The 18,820-nt window shown below is 41.3% G+C and overlaps 1 protein-coding gene across 1 annotated transcript in view; it reads right to left on the bottom strand.

Annotated features, from left to right (window-relative positions):
* SETBP1 (SET binding protein 1) overlaps window positions 1-18,820 on the bottom strand; it is a 372,210-nt gene that overhangs the window by 25,033 nt on the left and 328,357 nt on the right. The window contains exon 5 of the mRNA XM_047763919.1: window positions 4,534-4,704. Within this exon, the coding sequence (XP_047619875.1) occupies window positions 4,534-4,704 (171 nt within the window). The remainder of the gene's footprint in view (window positions 1-4,533; window positions 4,705-18,820) is intronic.

Here is an 18,820-nt window from a genome sequence, read left to right as displayed (position 1 = left end):
CCAAGAGTTTGTTTTAATAACTAAATGGTTTACCTAATATCAGGCTTTGCTTTTAGAAGCAAAATGTCTAAAAATTTAATAGATGTGTGAAATTTAAGTATTTTCACTCGCTCATAGGCTCTGATAGTTTTAAAAAAGGCAGATCACACAGTTTGAGAGAATTATGTGTTAGCCTTGATATGAAATAGACACAAACTACAAACTAAGAGCTGTGCTCACTCTGCTTCTCTCTGTCATTGCTAACAGGGCTACACCTTGAGCAGGTGAGATCTGCTGATAGCAACCCTGATACACACCTTTTTTTTTTTTTTTTTCTTTTTTGGCCACCTAATGGCATGTGGAGTTCCTGGGCCAGGGGATCAGATCCAAGTTGCTGTGGCAAAACTGGATCCTTAACCCACCATGCCCGGTTGGGGATCGAACCTGTGTCCTGGCGCTGCAGAGATGCTGTCGATCCCATTATGCCACAGTGGGAACTCCTCCTACTTAGAGTTAAGATGAGAGGCTATCAGTGTGTGTGGGTATGTGTATGAGAGAGAGAGTGAGAAAGAGAAAGAGATGCTTCTCTGCTTGTTTTCCCTAGACTTTCAGGGGCAGAACCATAGAAAAAATTTTTTTTCTACTACAAAATATGCAATTTACTTAATATAATCTCATCTTAAATACAAAGTTGGGGCAAGACATGTTTCCGTGGTGAAATCACGCACTCTCTACACATCGCATAACCTCCCTCAGAATTTAGTTCAATATGTAGAAGATCAGAAAAATTAGGCTTCTTCAGGTACAGATCTGGTGTGGTTATTAAATCATTATTGGGACAGTGCAATAGAATTTATTTCAAATTCTGCATCATTTTGAACAAATTTTTATCGAAGCTTTCACTGCATTAGCCCTAATTACTGACAATAATGATGCAGTGCTCCCTTGAACCAGACCTCCTTTGTTGTGCCAGGGGACCGCAGCTGATCAATAGCTATTGAGCAGTTTGATCATGAAGGCTGACCTGCTTGAGCACCAGTGGCAGCCACTGCCACCCCCCTTCCCAGTAGCTCACAAACTGACATGTTCTCAGTCTGGCTACCCTCTTCTACAGCTCCTCTTCCACCTCCTCCTCCAAATCAATAACTTCATAATCAGCATGACTCCCAGACTCTGAAAAGCTAAAAAACAGCCTTAAACAAACAAAAATACACACACACACACACACACACACACACGAGCTAGATAAGACATAATCTTAAACTTCTGACTCACATTCATTTCTTCCACATTATAATGTTTACAAAATAAGGTGGAAAATATTCCGTTTTTTTTCCCTTATACTAGAGATCACCTGTTTGAAAAAGTACCATTAGGACTACAGATTGATTATTTATTTGGCAAGTAGTTACCAACAGCCTAGCACATGTTTGTCAAATGCTTTCCATCTGCATGTCAAGCAGTTCCAATATTAAGCATGTAGCTCCTGCCTTGTAAGCATTCATTTCACTCAGCAATTATTTATTGAGCATCTACTATTTGTTAGTTACTGCACTAGGCACCTTAGTTTCCTTTATTTTTGAATAAAATAAATTTCTAATTATTTGAATTATTTCAGTATTTTACAAATCTTAATAAATGTTTTCTTAAATTAATTCTGCTTTATAAGCCACTTAGTTTTACTCTTCTCTCCTTTTTTTTTTTTTCCTCTGCACATGTCTGGGTCTTCAAAACCATTCTGTAGAAATGATGACCTAGTGAAAAATAAGTTGATTTTTGTAGATAACCAGAGGTAATTCTAAATTACCTTAGAGTGAAAGATGGGCCTCTAAAGAAAACAGTGATCGAGTTGTCTCAACATGTCGTATAGAAAATGTACAAGTGCCCAACTGAATGAAACGAAACCCAGAAACTATTTATTAACTGCCTTCTGTATGCTTGACTTTGGTTAACAAATTATGAGTTTCACTCACTTCTCTAAAAGAAGTAGAAGTCCATAATTAGAGACTCCCTTTGCTATTCTTTGCCTTTGCTACTCTTGGGCCTGTGATGGAAGTGAGAGTCCACTGGAAATTAGGCAGTAAATCAAGAAATTTGGGTTCCCATCCAACTGCATGACCTCAGGCAAATCTCTGAATCTTGAGAGCATCGGTTTTTTTAGTGTGAAACAGGGTGTTGGCCACGAGCCCAGGCCGTGCAACCTTAACCCTGTGAGGTTTGTGGGAAGACGTTTGTCTGTGGGGAGCGGAATCTCAGGAAGGTCTGGCCTCCAGCACCTGGAGCAGATCTCTAGCCTGTTTTCCTGAAAAAGTTGTGCTCAGCAGCCTGAGACCCGGAAATGGACCAAATCTGCGAAATTCTCATGAGGGTCTCATTCTAGCACTGCCAAAAATAAACAGCCCATTCCTGCATCCTGAAACAGGAGAGCTCTGGCTCAGCTCTGATTACCAGAGAGACAGGTTTAAAAGTTGAACGCCCACCTGTTTCGACGCCCGTTTGGCATATCTGTAAATTACTGAACGCAAATAGAGGAGGCAAGCCCTTAGAAGTGTGGGATCCCATGAATGCGTTCTCTCACACAGTGTGGAAAGAGTTCAGGAAAGGAAAATGGGGGATCACCTGTTTTCTGCCTCTGGGAAATATCAGTGCTTGGCAGGCAAAGGTGGAAATATGCAGGCTAATTTCTAAATCCATAAAGGGGGGTCTCCAGAGCTTAACTGACAAGGTTGAGTAAGCAATTATCTGGGTGGGTCTGCAGATCTCATCCCAAATCTTTCACCCCAGCCAACTGATGATTTCCTAGAGTTCCAGGCATGGCACCAGTGCCCAGTTCTCAGACACTGTCCTCAGTGTTCCTCCATCTTGGCTGCCTCCCCACAAAGGTGCTGCTAACCCGGCAGGTCTTGGGGGCAGCTTCTTCCCCATTCCTATTTGACCCTCTGTCCTACCACCCCTTCTTGTTCTCAGTGCTGGCATCATTTACCTGGCATTTCCATCAAAACTTTTTCATTTCCCACCTAGCATGTGAAAGATGTTAAGATTCTTGATCATATTGGAAAGATGATCCCATTTCTTCAGAGCAAGATTTCCCCAAAAGCTGGGAAGAATAGCATTTCCAAGAGATGTGAAGAGCTATTCCCAGAAAAATGAGTTTTGTGGTCAGGTAAGATCATGAACTCATGTCTCTCCCTCTTGGAACCTCACAGTGTGCATTGGTCAATTAAAGGCTCTGAAAACCCTGCAGAAAGGACACAGGTGCACTGCTGCATCCTTCACCCTCATCTAACCATGGAAACATCTTTTTATCACAAAACATCTACTAATGCTTTGTGAAACCCAATTGGGGAAGTGTCATTCCAAATATTTCTTTGTTATTTCAGATGGGCTCCTTTTCTAATTACCAGTGTTTTCCAGGCAGGAGGTAGGGATGTAGACAAGTTGAGTTCTCTACTTAAAGCAACCTGCTGAATTAGAAGATGCCCTGAAAGTGAATATCAGTAATGAGTCTCTTTCTGGGCTTCTAATCATAACAGGCATTTCTAAATACTGCAATATGCTTAACATTTAACAGTGCATGAATTCAACAAATTTTACGGAGTGTGCCATCACTCTGTGTGCCACGAGGATAGCAGGAATCTAAATCCTGGATTCTATCTCTGGTATGTACAATTCTGTCATGAGGGAGAAGTTAAAGAGTTTCTTACGTCATCTAGGAGTGGGTGGTATATGCATGGCAGAGACACTGGATGCCACAGGCATTCAGAGGTGTGACTCACCGGGCCTTGAAGATCTATGGGATGTGAATAGAAACTGAGTAAGGCTGACCTCAAACAGAGGTATTAAACCAAGTCCAAGGCCTCTTTTACTCAGGGTAGGGATGAGCGTGGCAACATGGTGTTGGCGTAGGGACTGCTACTCAGTGATGTGGGGAGGAGCTCAAGGCAGAGCACGTGGGAAGTCTGATTAAGGAGTTTATATTCCATCAACTGCCAGTGAGGATTCTGGTGACTGTTGAGGAATTTGTGACACTGTGGGGCGGAATGAATCAAGGCCTTAGGGAAACTCTGATTACTGTCTTCTAACCCTGGTAAGCATAGGAGGTAGTAAAATGCAGTGGTTAAGAGTATGGGTTCTGGACCTGAGTTGGAATCCTGACTGTCCACAGGTTCTGGGGCAAGTTTCTTTCCCCTTAGCCTCCTATTCTGGAAGAAGACACACGTATTTCGTCACAGAGTTCTTTTATGAGTTACATGAAATAACATATGTAGGTCATATAAGCAGAGATTAATAATTACTAGGGCTTGATAAAGAGTAATTCATACTCTTATTACTACTCTCTGACCCTTACCTCCAGGTTCTGAGATGATCTCCTTCCTTTCTTAGAAAAATCCTCCCATTTGAAAAATCCGGGGCTGAATCAGCTCACGTGCTTGGTGTCTGTGGGTGGTTGACTGAGCAGAGAACACTTACCTGTATTCAATAGCACATTCCTAGAGGGGATTCTCCATGCCCGCTTTCACTGGGGTGAACCCAAAGCATCTGGAATGTGCTCACCTGCGTCCGACGTTGCTGCAGATGCAGCAAGGAGAGATAACACTGGGGCTGGTGGAATTGCAACACTGTCCACTGTGGCTGGCTTCTTCCTGGTCATCATGGTGGTTGCTGAGCTCTCATTCTTACCATGCGTTGCTGTTTGGTCCACTTTTAAGTGGGGATTTGGTAGCCCTAAAAAATAATAACACCAAAGCCTACAGTTATTTTAAAGAAACAGGAAGACAGACAACATAAAACATGAAAGTGACCTGAGGAAATCATCAAATGATCTGACCTCCTTCTGGTACAAGAATGACCTTTTGGTATGTTTAAACAAAACAAAACAAAAACTTAGCAGCATGATTTTCTGGCTGAGGCTAGGGATGACAACATTTCAGGTTGGCTGCCTGGAAGTGGGGGTCGGGTCACAGGCCTAGTGAAGCAGTGTAATCCATCATGCATTCTTTGCCTTCCTCGGGAGAAGAAGCCTGTCTTTGTAGAGGCTGTGGTGTGCACAACATGGAGGGGAGAAGTGGATCCCATCCTAGAGAGGATTCTCATCTCATCCAGCTGGGGAGGCAAGACTAAATGAGTAGGGAAAACTGGGCAACAATGGTGGCCAGGCCTGTGTGTTATTCATCCTAGGTGCTTTGAGAAGTTCCAGGAGGTAGGGATTAGTGTGGGAAGATGTGAGGAGGGGCTTCCCTGAGCTCATGCCAGAGCAGCAAGTGTGAAGAAAGGTGCTGAGAAGAGGGACTTCTAAGTCATGGGTGAGGAGTGAGGGTGATTCCGATGAGACAGTAGCCTGCTGAAGGTGGAAAATGCCCTGTGGGGACCCGTGAGTAACAACAGTGACTAGGCTAAGTAAGAGCTAAACTTGGGGAATCTCTGAGTATCTGTCATAATAAGCATCATAAGTCATGTCTTTACTAAAGCAGGGGATAGATGGGTCCTTGGCTGAGCAACTGTAATCTGTTCCCTGCATACAGATAACTTCAAGATAAAAGTAGCATCCTGCTTGGATAAAAGATACAGACCATCTATTTCTCATTCTTGAGGTCAAGGATACCTCCAGAACTATACACTTGCAGAAAGGTTCCTCAGGGGTCAGAGAAAGGAGGGGCACCAGAGGAATAGTCCATCCTGTCAACGTCCCAGAGGCCCTTGTGCTAAAATCCAACCTGAGGACAGGACCTTGAGTCGGGCCAAAGCCGGAGGAAGCCTGGAAGGACAGCCCCCATATAAGTGAGTTAAAAGACCTCCAAAGCACTTGTTGCTCTCTTCCACTTTTGTTTTTCCTCTCAGACTGTGTTTCTCTCTCCCTTTCCACTGCCCACCAGCCTGCCTGGGTCTATATTTCCTCCACATCTATCTTCTCTCATATCTCTTAATAAACCTTGCCTGGGCTTTCTCCACACCCACCTATCTCCTGCTTCATTATGATGTTAAAAAGCCTGGGTAGACTCTCATTAGGTGCTCCTGCAAGGGCCTGGAAATCTCTACCTAACAAATTATAAGAGCTGTTCTGGAGCCTTGTTTGCTGGGCTCAAATCCAGGCTCTCTTGCTTTTCAGCTGTGTGATCATGAGCAATTACTTAACCTCTCTAAGTTTTAAGCTTCCATAACTGTGCCGATGAGATGGAACAGTATTATCCGATAAGGGTGGTTGCAGGTATCCATGAATCAATCAACAGTGTCTGGCACTTAGTCCATGCTATATGCATGCTTCCCATTGTGATTATTCCTATCCTTACTACTATCACTATTGTAACTTGCTGCTCAGACCAAACTGAAACCAGCCAGCAAAGCCTCAGTTCTCTTCCCTGACATGACCAATGATTCCCAGGCACCTTCTACATCCCTATCTGCAAAAAAAGTCACTCTCTAACTCATCTAAAAGGCTGGAGGTATCTAAATCCATGCCGAATAATCATCTACTCAGACTTTCTTTATTTGCAGGCTACATGCCACTGACAGTAACTATAAAGAAAATGGGGCTTTCTCACAGAGGTTTTTAACCCTTTTTTCCACCTTAACCAACCTGAGTGACATTGGTCCCTCCCAGAGTAACATCTTACCTCCATAGTGAGACCAGCTCACTTGGGCCTAATAGAAGCCCTGGGAAGCATGTAGTATGGAGGTTACCATTTTCTTTATTTTATAGATGAGGACAACACACTTCTGAGATGTTGAAGGAAAGAACTAACGAAACTCATATACAGCTTTTAATGTCAGATCTGTAAGATTTCAGGTAGCCAGATGCTAAATTCAGGGATCATGGTCCCTGTGGCCCTAACATCTGACATAGTAGACTATAGTGCCACTGTACAGCATGTTTCACGCTGAGGACACAGAGGCCCCTAGCATCACACCTGTAACCACCTAAGAAAGCAAGTCATGTTGACACTTTTATTTACTTTCTACTACCTTCCTCCCACTCTTCATGCAACCTCTGAAACTTCCACTTGCAGTGTTGTGTACTCACAACACTGTTATTATAATACCATTTTGCTTTTTAAATTTCATATTTCATAGCACTTTGATGATGAGAGTGGACAGACATCAAATTCTATGACTGAGAGACTGCAAAGAACTACCATCAAGAAATCAGGAAGTTCAGCAAGTATTATATGATCCCTGGATGACACCGGTGTGTGAAATATGCAGGTGTGCCAGGGATGGGCAAGGTATACACATGCACTATATTTTAAAACACAAACAGAATCATCTGCAAGGAGATGCATCCAAATAGTTAACCATGGTGAGTCTGAGGAAAGAGACCATTAGGAAGGTCAATGAGGGAGTTTTTACTTTTGCCCCCTAGACTTCTTTATTGTTATTTTTTTTTAAACCGCAAACATGTATTAAATTATTTTTCTATTGAGGAAGACTCTAGAAGTCTTTTAGAGTATGGTCACTTGACTGGGGTAGGCTTGACTGATGTGCTTGCTGCTAACTTATCTGCAATGGGACATCAGCCTAGAATCCGATTAAAAGTCCCTGCTGTGGAACTCTGTGCCACCATGGCCCTGTTGCCATCACATGGATGCAGTCCTCCTTTGTATACACACCTTGGGAACTCTGAACTACCAGAGTTCTATTGGATAACAGCTCCTTTGGAAAAACTCAATGATCCTCCTTGTACCTGTGAACACAGTGGGGCAGGTAGTTCTTTGCTCAAATGATGATATTACAATACCATAAACAGGATTAATAGCTTACTTGGGAATAGATCGATTTCAAGCCATTTTAGTTGAATCTTTTTTCATGCAAATGTTGAGAATCCTCACCATTTCATTAAAGCAGATCTGATCACACCTCTTTTGGGTGTACTTTGCTACTCAGGTGTTTATGGCACAGAATGTGTTAAAAGTGATAAAGCCACTTAAAACATTATAATTCAGATTGTCACTATTTAGCTGTCTTGAAAACCCTAGATAGTTTAGGATTTTCTGGATTATAGTACAGTTTGCTACTTGCCATCCAATGAACTTGAAGATAAATTGGAAAAAAAAAAAAAAAAAGAAGTCCTGATGTTTTCCCAGACATTTTTTGGTTTTGAAAAGATTAAGAGAACAATACCCGAAGTAGTCTATGTGGGCAAGAATATTAGATAATCTTTAAACAAAGGTTAATATAATAGCACTTGTAATCCACAGGAAGGGGTGACTTCTCCTGGTGAGAGAGCACTGGGCAGGCTGGCCACTGGAAGTCTTTGTTTCCCTTCATCCTAGGGGACAGCTGATGCTCCATGGAGAGGTACCCAAAGGACCCGATGAATGTGGAACAGTTCAGAACTAAGTTTTCACAAATACTGGGTGATGGCAGGGTGGTGGGACATTTGGCAAGTTCCTCCCAATCTGGACCTGGCTGATCTTTCTCCATGGAGGGGGATTTTTGAGGCTGGAGATCAACCATAAAGAAACCCAAATATAGCATTGTACTGACTGGATCCACTGAGGTGTGGCATGCTACTTACACCGAGGGGGGCATGAGGAAAGGTGAGGATGGCTTTGATCTGGGAAAGGATCACTCTGTCAACTTGGAACAGCAGACTGTATGAAGACACACTTCGTAGATGTGTTTAGAGCATCCCCAAACCCCGGCGCAGGACAGCTTGTACTGAGGCTTGCACATTTGAAGGCCAGTACATTTTTAAGGCGAAAATAACACCGTTAATAATTTTGTGGATCCAACATCTGTTCATAATTAAGACAAAGAAGCCAAGAGGAAATTTAAAATTTAAACCTATATGAACACACTCTGACATAACCTGTTGGCCTCTATTGATACATTTTTTAAAAGTCTTTGAACTTGTGCTGTAGCTATCAAGGGACAGTCACTCATTTTCAAAGGTAATTTCTCAGAGACCACTTATCCTCTGGAACCTTTACCTGTATACCACATCTGCATTAGGGACTTGATTTATGGATTCCTATTCCTCTGACGCAGAAGCTGACTTCCTGTTGCCTTGGTTACTTGGAGCTCAGTTCAAGGTTAAAGTACTCCCAAATCAGAATCAGTGGCAGGCGCTGCATCTAGCGGCCAGGTTATTGACTGCCCCAGGATGCGGAAAGGTCAGAGACCAAAGCACTGTTTACTGCCTTAAGGGTGAGTCGATATTGAGTCAATAGCTTCGATATTTTGATTTTGTTTCTTCCAAAGTTGCTGTTCAATTACCTCTTTCTCAGGTTGCTCAAGGTTATGGGGGTCATGGAAGAAAAGGGGGGTCTATGGTGGCTGTCTTTACCAAGATCCCTTTAATGAGATCTGTGACCTTGGATAGGAAAAACCAGCCTTACCATAGAGTAATTTGTATGTTGCTCTAGGTTTATAAAGTTAATCTACTTATCTCATTTTGCCTATAGGGAAACAAACAAACAAACAAAACCTTTGTGGGACAGTTACTATTTACTCCCCCTTTTTTTTTAAATGAGAAAATGGAGGTTCAAAGAGGTCAGATAACTTATCTAAAATCACACAGCTGGCAAGAAGTGGTAAGAACTAGATCCTAACTCCTGGTTGGGTCCTCATCTCAGTTTCTTTAAAATAAAGGGGGTGATAGAATCATCATTCGGAGATCATATGTAATTCATTTGGTAATATCAACCACAGAAAGAAATATATCTGGGAAATACTATGTGATTAATAAAGGCTTATTGAATAGCTTAATTAATTTTGTATTTTTAAGATGCGCAAATGCAGATGTTTCCTGGAGACAAAACTTAGGGATGGTATAGTGATAGACTAAGAACTCCGGGAAGGCTAGTTCCTTATGTCACCTTCCTGGCCCTTTCACTGTAGAATGCAGAGCTTGGCATGGACTGAGAGGTATTTTTTATTGAGCAGGCAGTGGCTTTTAATCTTGCAAAGAGCGATGACAAGCATTATGTTATTTTTCCCCTTGCAGCATCCCTGTGGATGACAAGAGGCAGATGGTGAAACTCCACATTTACAAATAAGAAAACCAAGGCGCAGAGGACCAGATGACTTGCCCCAGCTCACATATCATGTGTGTGGAGGAAGTGGTGCTCAAATTCATGCCTCCTGATTCAACTCAACGTTCTTTTCTGCCCCATAATACATTGACTTTTGGGTAAACTCAAAAATGACACATTTTTCACAAGCGGAAACTCCTCCTATAAACTTGGTCATAATCCTTTTTCTCATATACTGGCTGTCTGTTCAAATTATCCCACTGCTATTTTTTTCTTGTTTGCAAGTGAACTTCACTCATAGCAATAAGGGGATATATGTTAGAGAATAAAGTGAATAAAAAATAGATATCCTTGGGATTTGGAAAATAATATTTTTCTGTGCCAAAGTCAGGAAAAATGTTATTTGCTGCATCATCTTATTCATTAATTTAACAAGTAATTATTGAACACCCACCATACCAGGTACATGATGCTGGTCAAAGCAGCTGAAGTCCCTAAGTTTTCTAAGAATTACATTCTATGAGTCATTACATAGCATAAAGATAGCTGTTACTTTTTATAAGGATACTGAAAGATCCTAAAGTAACTTTCTAATTATCAAAAGCCAGAGGCTTTGCTACCCATATAGTATCTTTGAGTGAATTGTTATAAGACATCCCACCTAGGTGGAAATCCCCAAAGACCCAGATTTTGGCAAGAAGGGGGCAACATTGTGAAAATTAGAAAAAGGTTTGGCTTTCGGTGTGCACACACACTCGCACTGATCATGGTTTGGAGGGAGGAGCATGGGCTGGATTTCAGTGCCTTCTCCTCTTGAGCCAGGTGCCAATAGACAGTGAACAACCAACAACCTGCTCAGTCATGGGTAGTGGCCCTATCAATATGTTTTCTGTCAAATGCTCTTAACTTCATTCTAGGACCTTGAGGCATGAAATTTAGGCAAAGTCGCTCTCAAGTAGGATACTATGCAGTGAGCTGCATTGTGGCTCAGCGGTAATGAACCCGACTAGTATCCACGAGGACATGGGTTTGATCCCTGGCCTTGCTCAGTGGGTTAGATGATCCAGTGTTGCTGTGAGCTATGGTGTAGGCTGCAGACATGGCTTGGATCTGGTGTTGCTGTGGCTGTGGTGTAGGCCAGCAGCTGCAGCTCTGATTCCACCCCTAGCCTAGGAACTTCCAGATGCTGAAGGTCCGGCCCTAAAAAGGAAAAACAAACAAACAAACAAACAAAAACCAAACAAGAGTTATTTTATTGTCACATAGTACAATTCAGAAGATGAGAGCTCTGTCTTTACAGAGAAAGTTTAAAAGTGGAGAGTGGAATAAGAGAGGAATATTTACAAAACTGATAAACAAAATAAGACAGAAATCCAAAGGAGTCTTTCACTTATTAGGAGGAAAATGAGATCTCAGTGGGGTCTGAGGTGGTCTTGTGCTCATCCATATATTAATTCAACATTCATTAAGGCCCTGTAGGTGCCAAGTACTCTTAAGCACAGGGAATACAGATTCTCTCTGAATGGGGCTAACCCACCAACTCAGGAAGAGAGATTCAGGTAGGAAAATGCCAGTCTTGAATAATAAGTAGAATTCAATAACTAAAAGTAGAGGAGGGGGTGCCACCAGGGTTGGGGAATGACAAGAGCAAAAGCAGGAATAACAAGTCTTCTTTGTGCAACTGAGAGAAGAGTTGCTTGGGCTGACTTGTAAAAAACAAACACCGAAAAATATGTTTGGAGAGGCAGTTGAAAAAAATTAAACCTACATCTCATTGTCAGGTAAAGTTAGTTTCTCCCTCCCATATAACATGTCTTATCATCTTGGGTAGTCGTCTGCAATAGGATTTATCTCTTGCTGTATATTTATTTGTTCATTCCCCTGACAATTCTTGCAGGCAACTTCAAAATTCTGGAAATCAGTAAACATGTCTAACTTTCTTCTGAATGCTTAGCACTTAGCTTAATAGATACTAGTGCTGGATGGATGAATAGACCATCTATTCTCCTGGGCCCAAACCTTCTGGGGAAGCTGCCCTAATTACTTTTGTTCACACATGGCCCTCTAATTGAAACCTGTTTTCAGTACAGAATAGAGTTGAAGTGAAGAAACACATTCACTGGCGTCAGACTACAGTTGAAGTGAAGAACCTCATTCCAATTCTCTGGTATAAGACTACCCACATTACTAGATGTGTGATTTGGGGCAAGTCATGCTAACTCTCTGTGCTCAGTTTCCTCATCTATCAAATGAGGTTACTGAGGATTAAAGGAGTTTATATATTGTGGCAAACAGAAAATAATGCCTTCCCCCAAGTCCTAAAGCCTATAAATGTGTTATGTATCTGGCAAGGGGGAATTAAGGTTATAGAGAGAATTAATGTTATTAATCAGCTGACCTTAACATCTGGAGAGTATCCTTGATTATGAGATGGTCAAAATGTAATCTAAAGTGTCCATTAAAGTAAAAGAAGGATATATAGAAGAGAAGAGTCAGACAAAGAGATGTGGTAATGGAGGGTAATATAGAGGCTAAGTTGCTGTTTCTGAGGATGGAGGAGGAGGGATATGAATTAAGGAATGCAAACAACCTCTAGAAGCTGGAAAAAGCAAGGGAATGGATTCTTTCCTAAGGCTTTCAGGAAAGAATGTAGTCTTGTTGATTCTTTGATTTTAGCTCAGTGAGACTCATTTTGGACTTCCGACCTCCAATAATGTAATATAATACATTTGTGTTGGTTAAGCTACTGAGTTTGTAGAAGTTTGTTATAACAGTAATAGAAAAACTAACACATATGAAAACACTTATTATGGTGCCGCGATACAGTAAGCACTCAATTGTGTTAAGTATTAATACTTAGCGCTACATCATCTTAGCACTAATTGTTTCATTTTAAATTTATTTCATATGTTCAAGTCATGTGTGTCCCTGACAAGATTTAAATTCCCTAGGAAGCAGAGATTTTATATCATTTTCGTATATCTTCCTAGCATAAGGCTGACACAAAGGATGGAAATGCTATAAAAATGGTTGTGATGATCGCTGTACAACTATAAATGTAATAAAAGTCAATGAATTAAAAAAAAACAAAAAAGAAACTATTTGACAAATGCTTATAGTTAATGAACTATAATATAAACAAATAATTTGTTAATATGAAAGTTAAGAGACTGGAGATTTGAGAAACTGCATTATTTCAGGCTCTGCTTCACAATTCCTAGATGAACTTGGAATCTCACTCTGTTTCCATTTCTTCTTTGGTCAGAATCTACTATTCTAAGTTGACTACATTCAGAGAAATTGCTGGAAAATCTGATTAGTTCTTGTTTATCTTAATTTAGAAGTGAAGAAATGGGCTGAGAAGATAATATTTTGTCTACTGGACCTTCACAGAGACTTATGTTAAAGAATCCTTTATGCAGTAAATTCCGATGATGTAGAAGTCAATCTCTCCTAATTTTACAGCGAAAAAGTCACACCAGATGAAAGGTACTTTCTAGATGCACCCAAAGATATCACCCATAATGGAAATACAGCAAACATCAAAACTGCAAAGAGGAGACATCTTGAGTTAGAGGTTTTTTCATCTTTTTGCAACTCAGACATCAGAAACTCTTCTTAGGGAAAAAAAAAAAAAGTGGACACATATATACACACAGAGAACACATTTTGTACATAGCTTAAGGTTCAAAGACACTTTAAAACTCAGGTTAGTACCCTTGCCTACCTAAGTCAACTTCTGCACGTACACACACACACACACACACACACACACACCCAGAAGGACTAAGCCCAGATAGAACCAAACAGAATGCTGATGTAACTGCTCCCATACTTAAAAAAATGTAGACACAATGGAGTGGTACCTGCTTCTCTGAAAAATATAACAAAGGGATTTTCAAAAGATACTAACAAGGGAAGAGAGGATGCGTACATGTAATTAAAACCAATTTAGTAGCACAGTGCACCAAGGATGCTCTTTTTACATCTTTGGCGATCAGATAGATTAGGAATTTGCTACTGATGCCCATAAAGCATGTTATAACCCTCATCAATAGATGAGCCCAAAGGAGCTTCAGCAAAGTAGAAATCATGGCAGTTTAGAGTTGGAAGAGAACTAGTCCAGTCCTTTCTGGGGAATTGAGCCCCAGAAAGGGATATAACTTGCTTTGCCCAGTGTCACACAGAGAGAGTGGGTGGCAGGGCTGTGACTCTGACTCCAGCCTTACTCCTGGATTGTCTCAGGCCAGCGTGCTGGCTCTGTGCTACAAAGGTTACATTCTGTGACTCGCAGGAGCATTCTTCTTGCTCTCCTGGTGCATGCTTGTTATTCTACATGTACAGGGCAGCTTTAAAACAGACCAAGCCAAAAATGACAGATGCAATTCAAGCTATAAGACCCCTGGTTCTGGGAGATTCTTCTCTAGATTCTCCCTGATGTGAAGGGCCCGGCAGTCATTGCTGGTTAATATAAACCTCTTCTGTATTTTCTTCCTTTTTACCTTTAGAGCACAGAGTTGCAGAGCACATCTGCATGGTAATACAGATATTGATGCTAACTGGGTCACCTTATTTGCATTTTGATTACTGCTTATTTAGAAGCCACATTGAGAAAAGAGCTTGATATCAGGAGCTTAAATGCATGTGTCTATAAATATATGTATAAATAGATAAATGCATATTTGCTGGCTTGTGAAAGATCAGTCCAATATGTACTCATCTCTCAAGAACTCTGTAGGAGTCTGGCCATGTAAGGATGTCAGGATTATAAATGCGGCTGTGAAAGCTAATTATTCTTAGTCTAATATCACCACTGTATGGACACATTGTGGCAGCCAGAGAGTCAATTTCACATACAGCCTCCTTGTTAAGTAGTCCTGCCTTATATACGGGAACAATGCATTGTTTTAAGAGCTTTATTGAGTGGCCTTTCTTTGAACCACCTTTGTCCCCACTACTCGAAATTATCCTATAAAATGCAAACACATTGTGACTGTGTGTAGTCATACACATATAGACATGGAATGTGTGCTAGAAAAGCTCGCTTCTTTGCAAGAGAAGAGAAAAAAAAAATCACAGGAACTCAGACCCATCATTAGATAGATCTCCTAATCTTTATCTCTAGTAGTTCAGTCAGACGAGCTAATACCATGATGATGGCTTTGAAATCTCTTAGGAATTGGATGAGGAGAAGTGATAGTGATGAACTCCCAGCTAATAAACACAGAGTGCTTATTTCGGCAGAATGATCAATTTCTAGATGTCCTGAGGCTTGTCTGATACAGTTGATTTACTCATCCTCGCTTACTCACTAATAAAGCCAAAGTCCACCATCAGATTACAGAGATGCCTAGAATTTCTTAAAGGGACAGAAGAAAGCTAAGGTAACATTCATCATATCCTTCTGAGCATCCCTCCCCACCCACAGTCCTTGAAACCTCAGCTGCCTTCCTCACTGGTACTCTCCACTCAATAGACTCTGGGCTAGTACAGTAATGCAATTAATTTGTTATCTTGTTAGTGGAAATTTAATGCAATGATCTAAAAGAACTCTTACATATTGTGATAAACTTTAGTGCCTCCGGGGTGGCTCCCCTTGCATTGGGCTCATTTCACATCTCATCCATTATGTAAATGAGATTTGGAAATAGTTGAGTTTCACTAATGTAGCTCAACTCTGATGGATTGGAGAGAGTCAGTCCTACTGAAACTAATGAGGTTAAATGCATCTCAACACTTCTTTCTACTTGGTTGATTATGCAAACCTCTATTCAAGAAATGGGATGACGTGCATTTTCTCCCTACCATCCTCGAAGGGTATTTCACTGTTGCCAGACCCTAAAGTAGCCCCAAATAAGTTTGGTTTGGATAGTGCCTATGTTGGTTCCAACACTGCATGGTGCACAAATAGAGCTGATGGACAACATAACATGATATGATTTAAGATAAAAGAGGAGTTTTTTTTGTTTTGTTCATTTCCTTCTTTCTTTTTTTTTTAGGGCCACACACCTGTGGCATATGGAAGTTCCCAGGCAAAGGGTGGAATCAGAGCTACAGCAACTAGCCTACACCACAGCTCACAGCAATGCTGGACCATTAATCCACTGAACAAGGCCAGGAATCGAACCCAAGTCCTCATGGATACCAGTTGGGTTCCTTACTGCTGAGCTATGACAGGAACTCCAACATGACCATTTTAAAGAAAAGTAGCACTTCAGAGTAGTTAAAGGATCTGTGCTGAGCCCCCATTCCCTGTGTTAAAATCGTAGAGTTACAAGCTACTGGTTGTCTAGACCTGGGCAAATTATTTAAACTTTTTGTGCTTCTAGTTTCTCATGAATAGTGGAAATAAGCACAGTACCTGTCTCTATGCTTAAATATGAGGATACAAAGATAAATCTCCATCCTCAAAGTGCTGGAGGTAAACATGTAAATACTTTTCAATACTCTATGATAAAGACAACAGGTTCAAGAATAAGAGCTATAACCATTCAGGGGATTAAATGACTACCCTGCTGGGTCAGGATAAACTTCACTGAGGAGGTGGCATTTCATTTGGGTCTTTAACAATTTGGAAGTATTGGCTTAGAGGGATGAAAGGAAGAAAGAGCAGCATGTGCAAAGGCATGAAGCATAAAATAGAATTGTGTGTTGGCAAAAGGCAAGAATTCTTGTGTGGCTACAATACAGTTTCTAGGGTGCATGGACAACGTGCAGCAGAAGAGAGGCCCCAGGTCAGGCTTGGGATGATGCTGGGAGTTTGGATTTCATTGTGGCTAATGGGGAATCATGAAGGCTTTCCATGTAGACACACAGACAACCAGCTATGGAGAAGACATAGTTTGCTCTCTAGGAGTACAAGTGTGATTAGAGGGGACAAAAGCTGTTCCTGATAGGTTTCTGAGAAGGTGGCCCACAGAAGAGAAGTTTTGTACACTAAGCGTAGAAATTCAGCCTTTGAGGTCAAGGGCTTAACCAGTGTGCTCTACTATTCACAATTCCTACTTGCCCTCCCTCTGTTTCCTTTTCCCTTGCTTCATCTTTATTGAGCAAACTGTGCGTTAGAATTTCCCTTCAAAGCACTAAAGTGGAAACACTGATGAGCAAGTTAGGGGCCTTAAGCTGAAGATGCCTAAAGCCTTGTTCAAATCACTTTGGTAAATCAAATTTTGTTTTGTTCATTTGGAAGCTTTTAGAAAGTTATTTTTTGTTTGTTTGTTTATTTTTGTTTTTTGTCTTTGATCTTTAGGGCCATATTGCCAGCATATGGAAATTCCTAGGCTAGGGGTCGAATCAGAGCTACCTAGCCTACGTCATAGCCACAGCCACGCAAGATCTGAGCTGTGTCTGCGACCTACAGCTCACAGCAATGCCACATCCTTAACCCTCCGAGCAGGGCCAGGGATCAAATCTGCATCCTCATGGATCCTAGTCAGGTTTGTTACTGCTGAGCCACAACAGGAACTCCCAGAAAGTTATATGTTTTCAAGAAAGTAAGTTCCCACCTAATGTTTGCATTCTGTAAGTGGGGATCTGAATACCTCCGCACTGAGGTTTTCACCTTTTTCTTCCTGTCTTCATGGACTGGTATTTCACAGAGCTTTTGAAGGATGTCGTTCCTAGTGCAAAATCTCCTATTGATGCTCAATCTCAGATTATTAAAGAAGCTCTGAACACAGGAGAGAAAATGGGAGGTTTGGAGAGACAAGGAAATAAATGAACAACAATGAGGGCAAGTGGACATTCTATCAGCATAAGAGGATGGCCATGCAGATAGAAACCATGCAGGTAGCTTAACCAGGAGAGCAAAGATGGCATGTGACTACTTTCCTGAATAAGCAGGTTTAAGGAATCACAGCTTTAAATCCTGACATCCGAACAACTTGTTCAAAATAGTCAAAGTAGTTATTAGTTGGCATGTAGGCCCAAACAAAATTCTTTTTACTAATTCAAATTTCATGGCTTGTTTAATTTATTAGCTGAAGCAGTCCAGCAAGTCATAAGTACCACTGGATTGATATGTGAGGGAATAGTCATGTATATACTCCCTTACTCTTCAGTTTAACAAAAACATCTATTGAGTAGCTGTAATGAAGAAAGGATTCTGGCAGACTTTGGTAAAAATGCTATCGCTGCCCAGCAAAAAGATGGGCAAGAATCAGCATAAAAAAAGAGGAAGGGCAGTGATGCTTATCACCCTAACTAAAGACAAACCACACAACTTGAATCTCTGAACACTAGAAATAGGAACAGTGAATACTGTTATGAGCCCAACACAGAAATGCCCCACATTTATGAATAAATATGCAGTAGAGAATGAGCCACACAGCCCTCAGGTGGTCTGGAATATTTTGCACAGTGGCCCAGCAATTCATTTAGAATCCTGCTGGAGAGCCATGTCTCCACACAGGGTGACTTCATGTGTTCATGGCATGGTTTACAGTCATGAAGGAAAGATGCGGGGTGGGGGGGATGCTGCAGGGGCTCAGGATATGGCGACTGCCAGCATTTCTTATCTTTAGCTCCATGACTTTGCACATGACACTTCCCTTTTGTTCTGAATTTCTTTATGGTCTCCGATTCCTTCTGATTCTGCATCTTGAGTAGACAGAAGAGTCTCCTGTGATCTTAAAAAGGAAGGAAGTCCCCTGGCTATCATAAGGGAAGATCTGAGAGTCAAGTGTGGGAAGGACTTTTCTTTTTGAGGAGACAACAGAGATCTCATTTCTATCAGATAAACCAAATAAAACACAATGATTTCTGGACATGAAAGGCCTGGGAAATCCAGGCAGGTCTAGGCTCATCTGGGTGTTTCCATCATGTAAGATGCTCACAGGGCTGTGGGTTCCTCATGGAGAAAGTGTATCAGG

Source organism: Phacochoerus africanus, chromosome 2 (assembly GCF_016906955.1).
Source record: "Phacochoerus africanus isolate WHEZ1 chromosome 2, ROS_Pafr_v1, whole genome shotgun sequence".
NCBI lineage: Eukaryota > Metazoa > Chordata > Mammalia > Artiodactyla > Suidae > Phacochoerus > Phacochoerus africanus.
The sequence above is the reverse complement of the archived record's forward strand: the minus strand, read 5'-3'. Positions and strand labels throughout refer to the sequence as shown.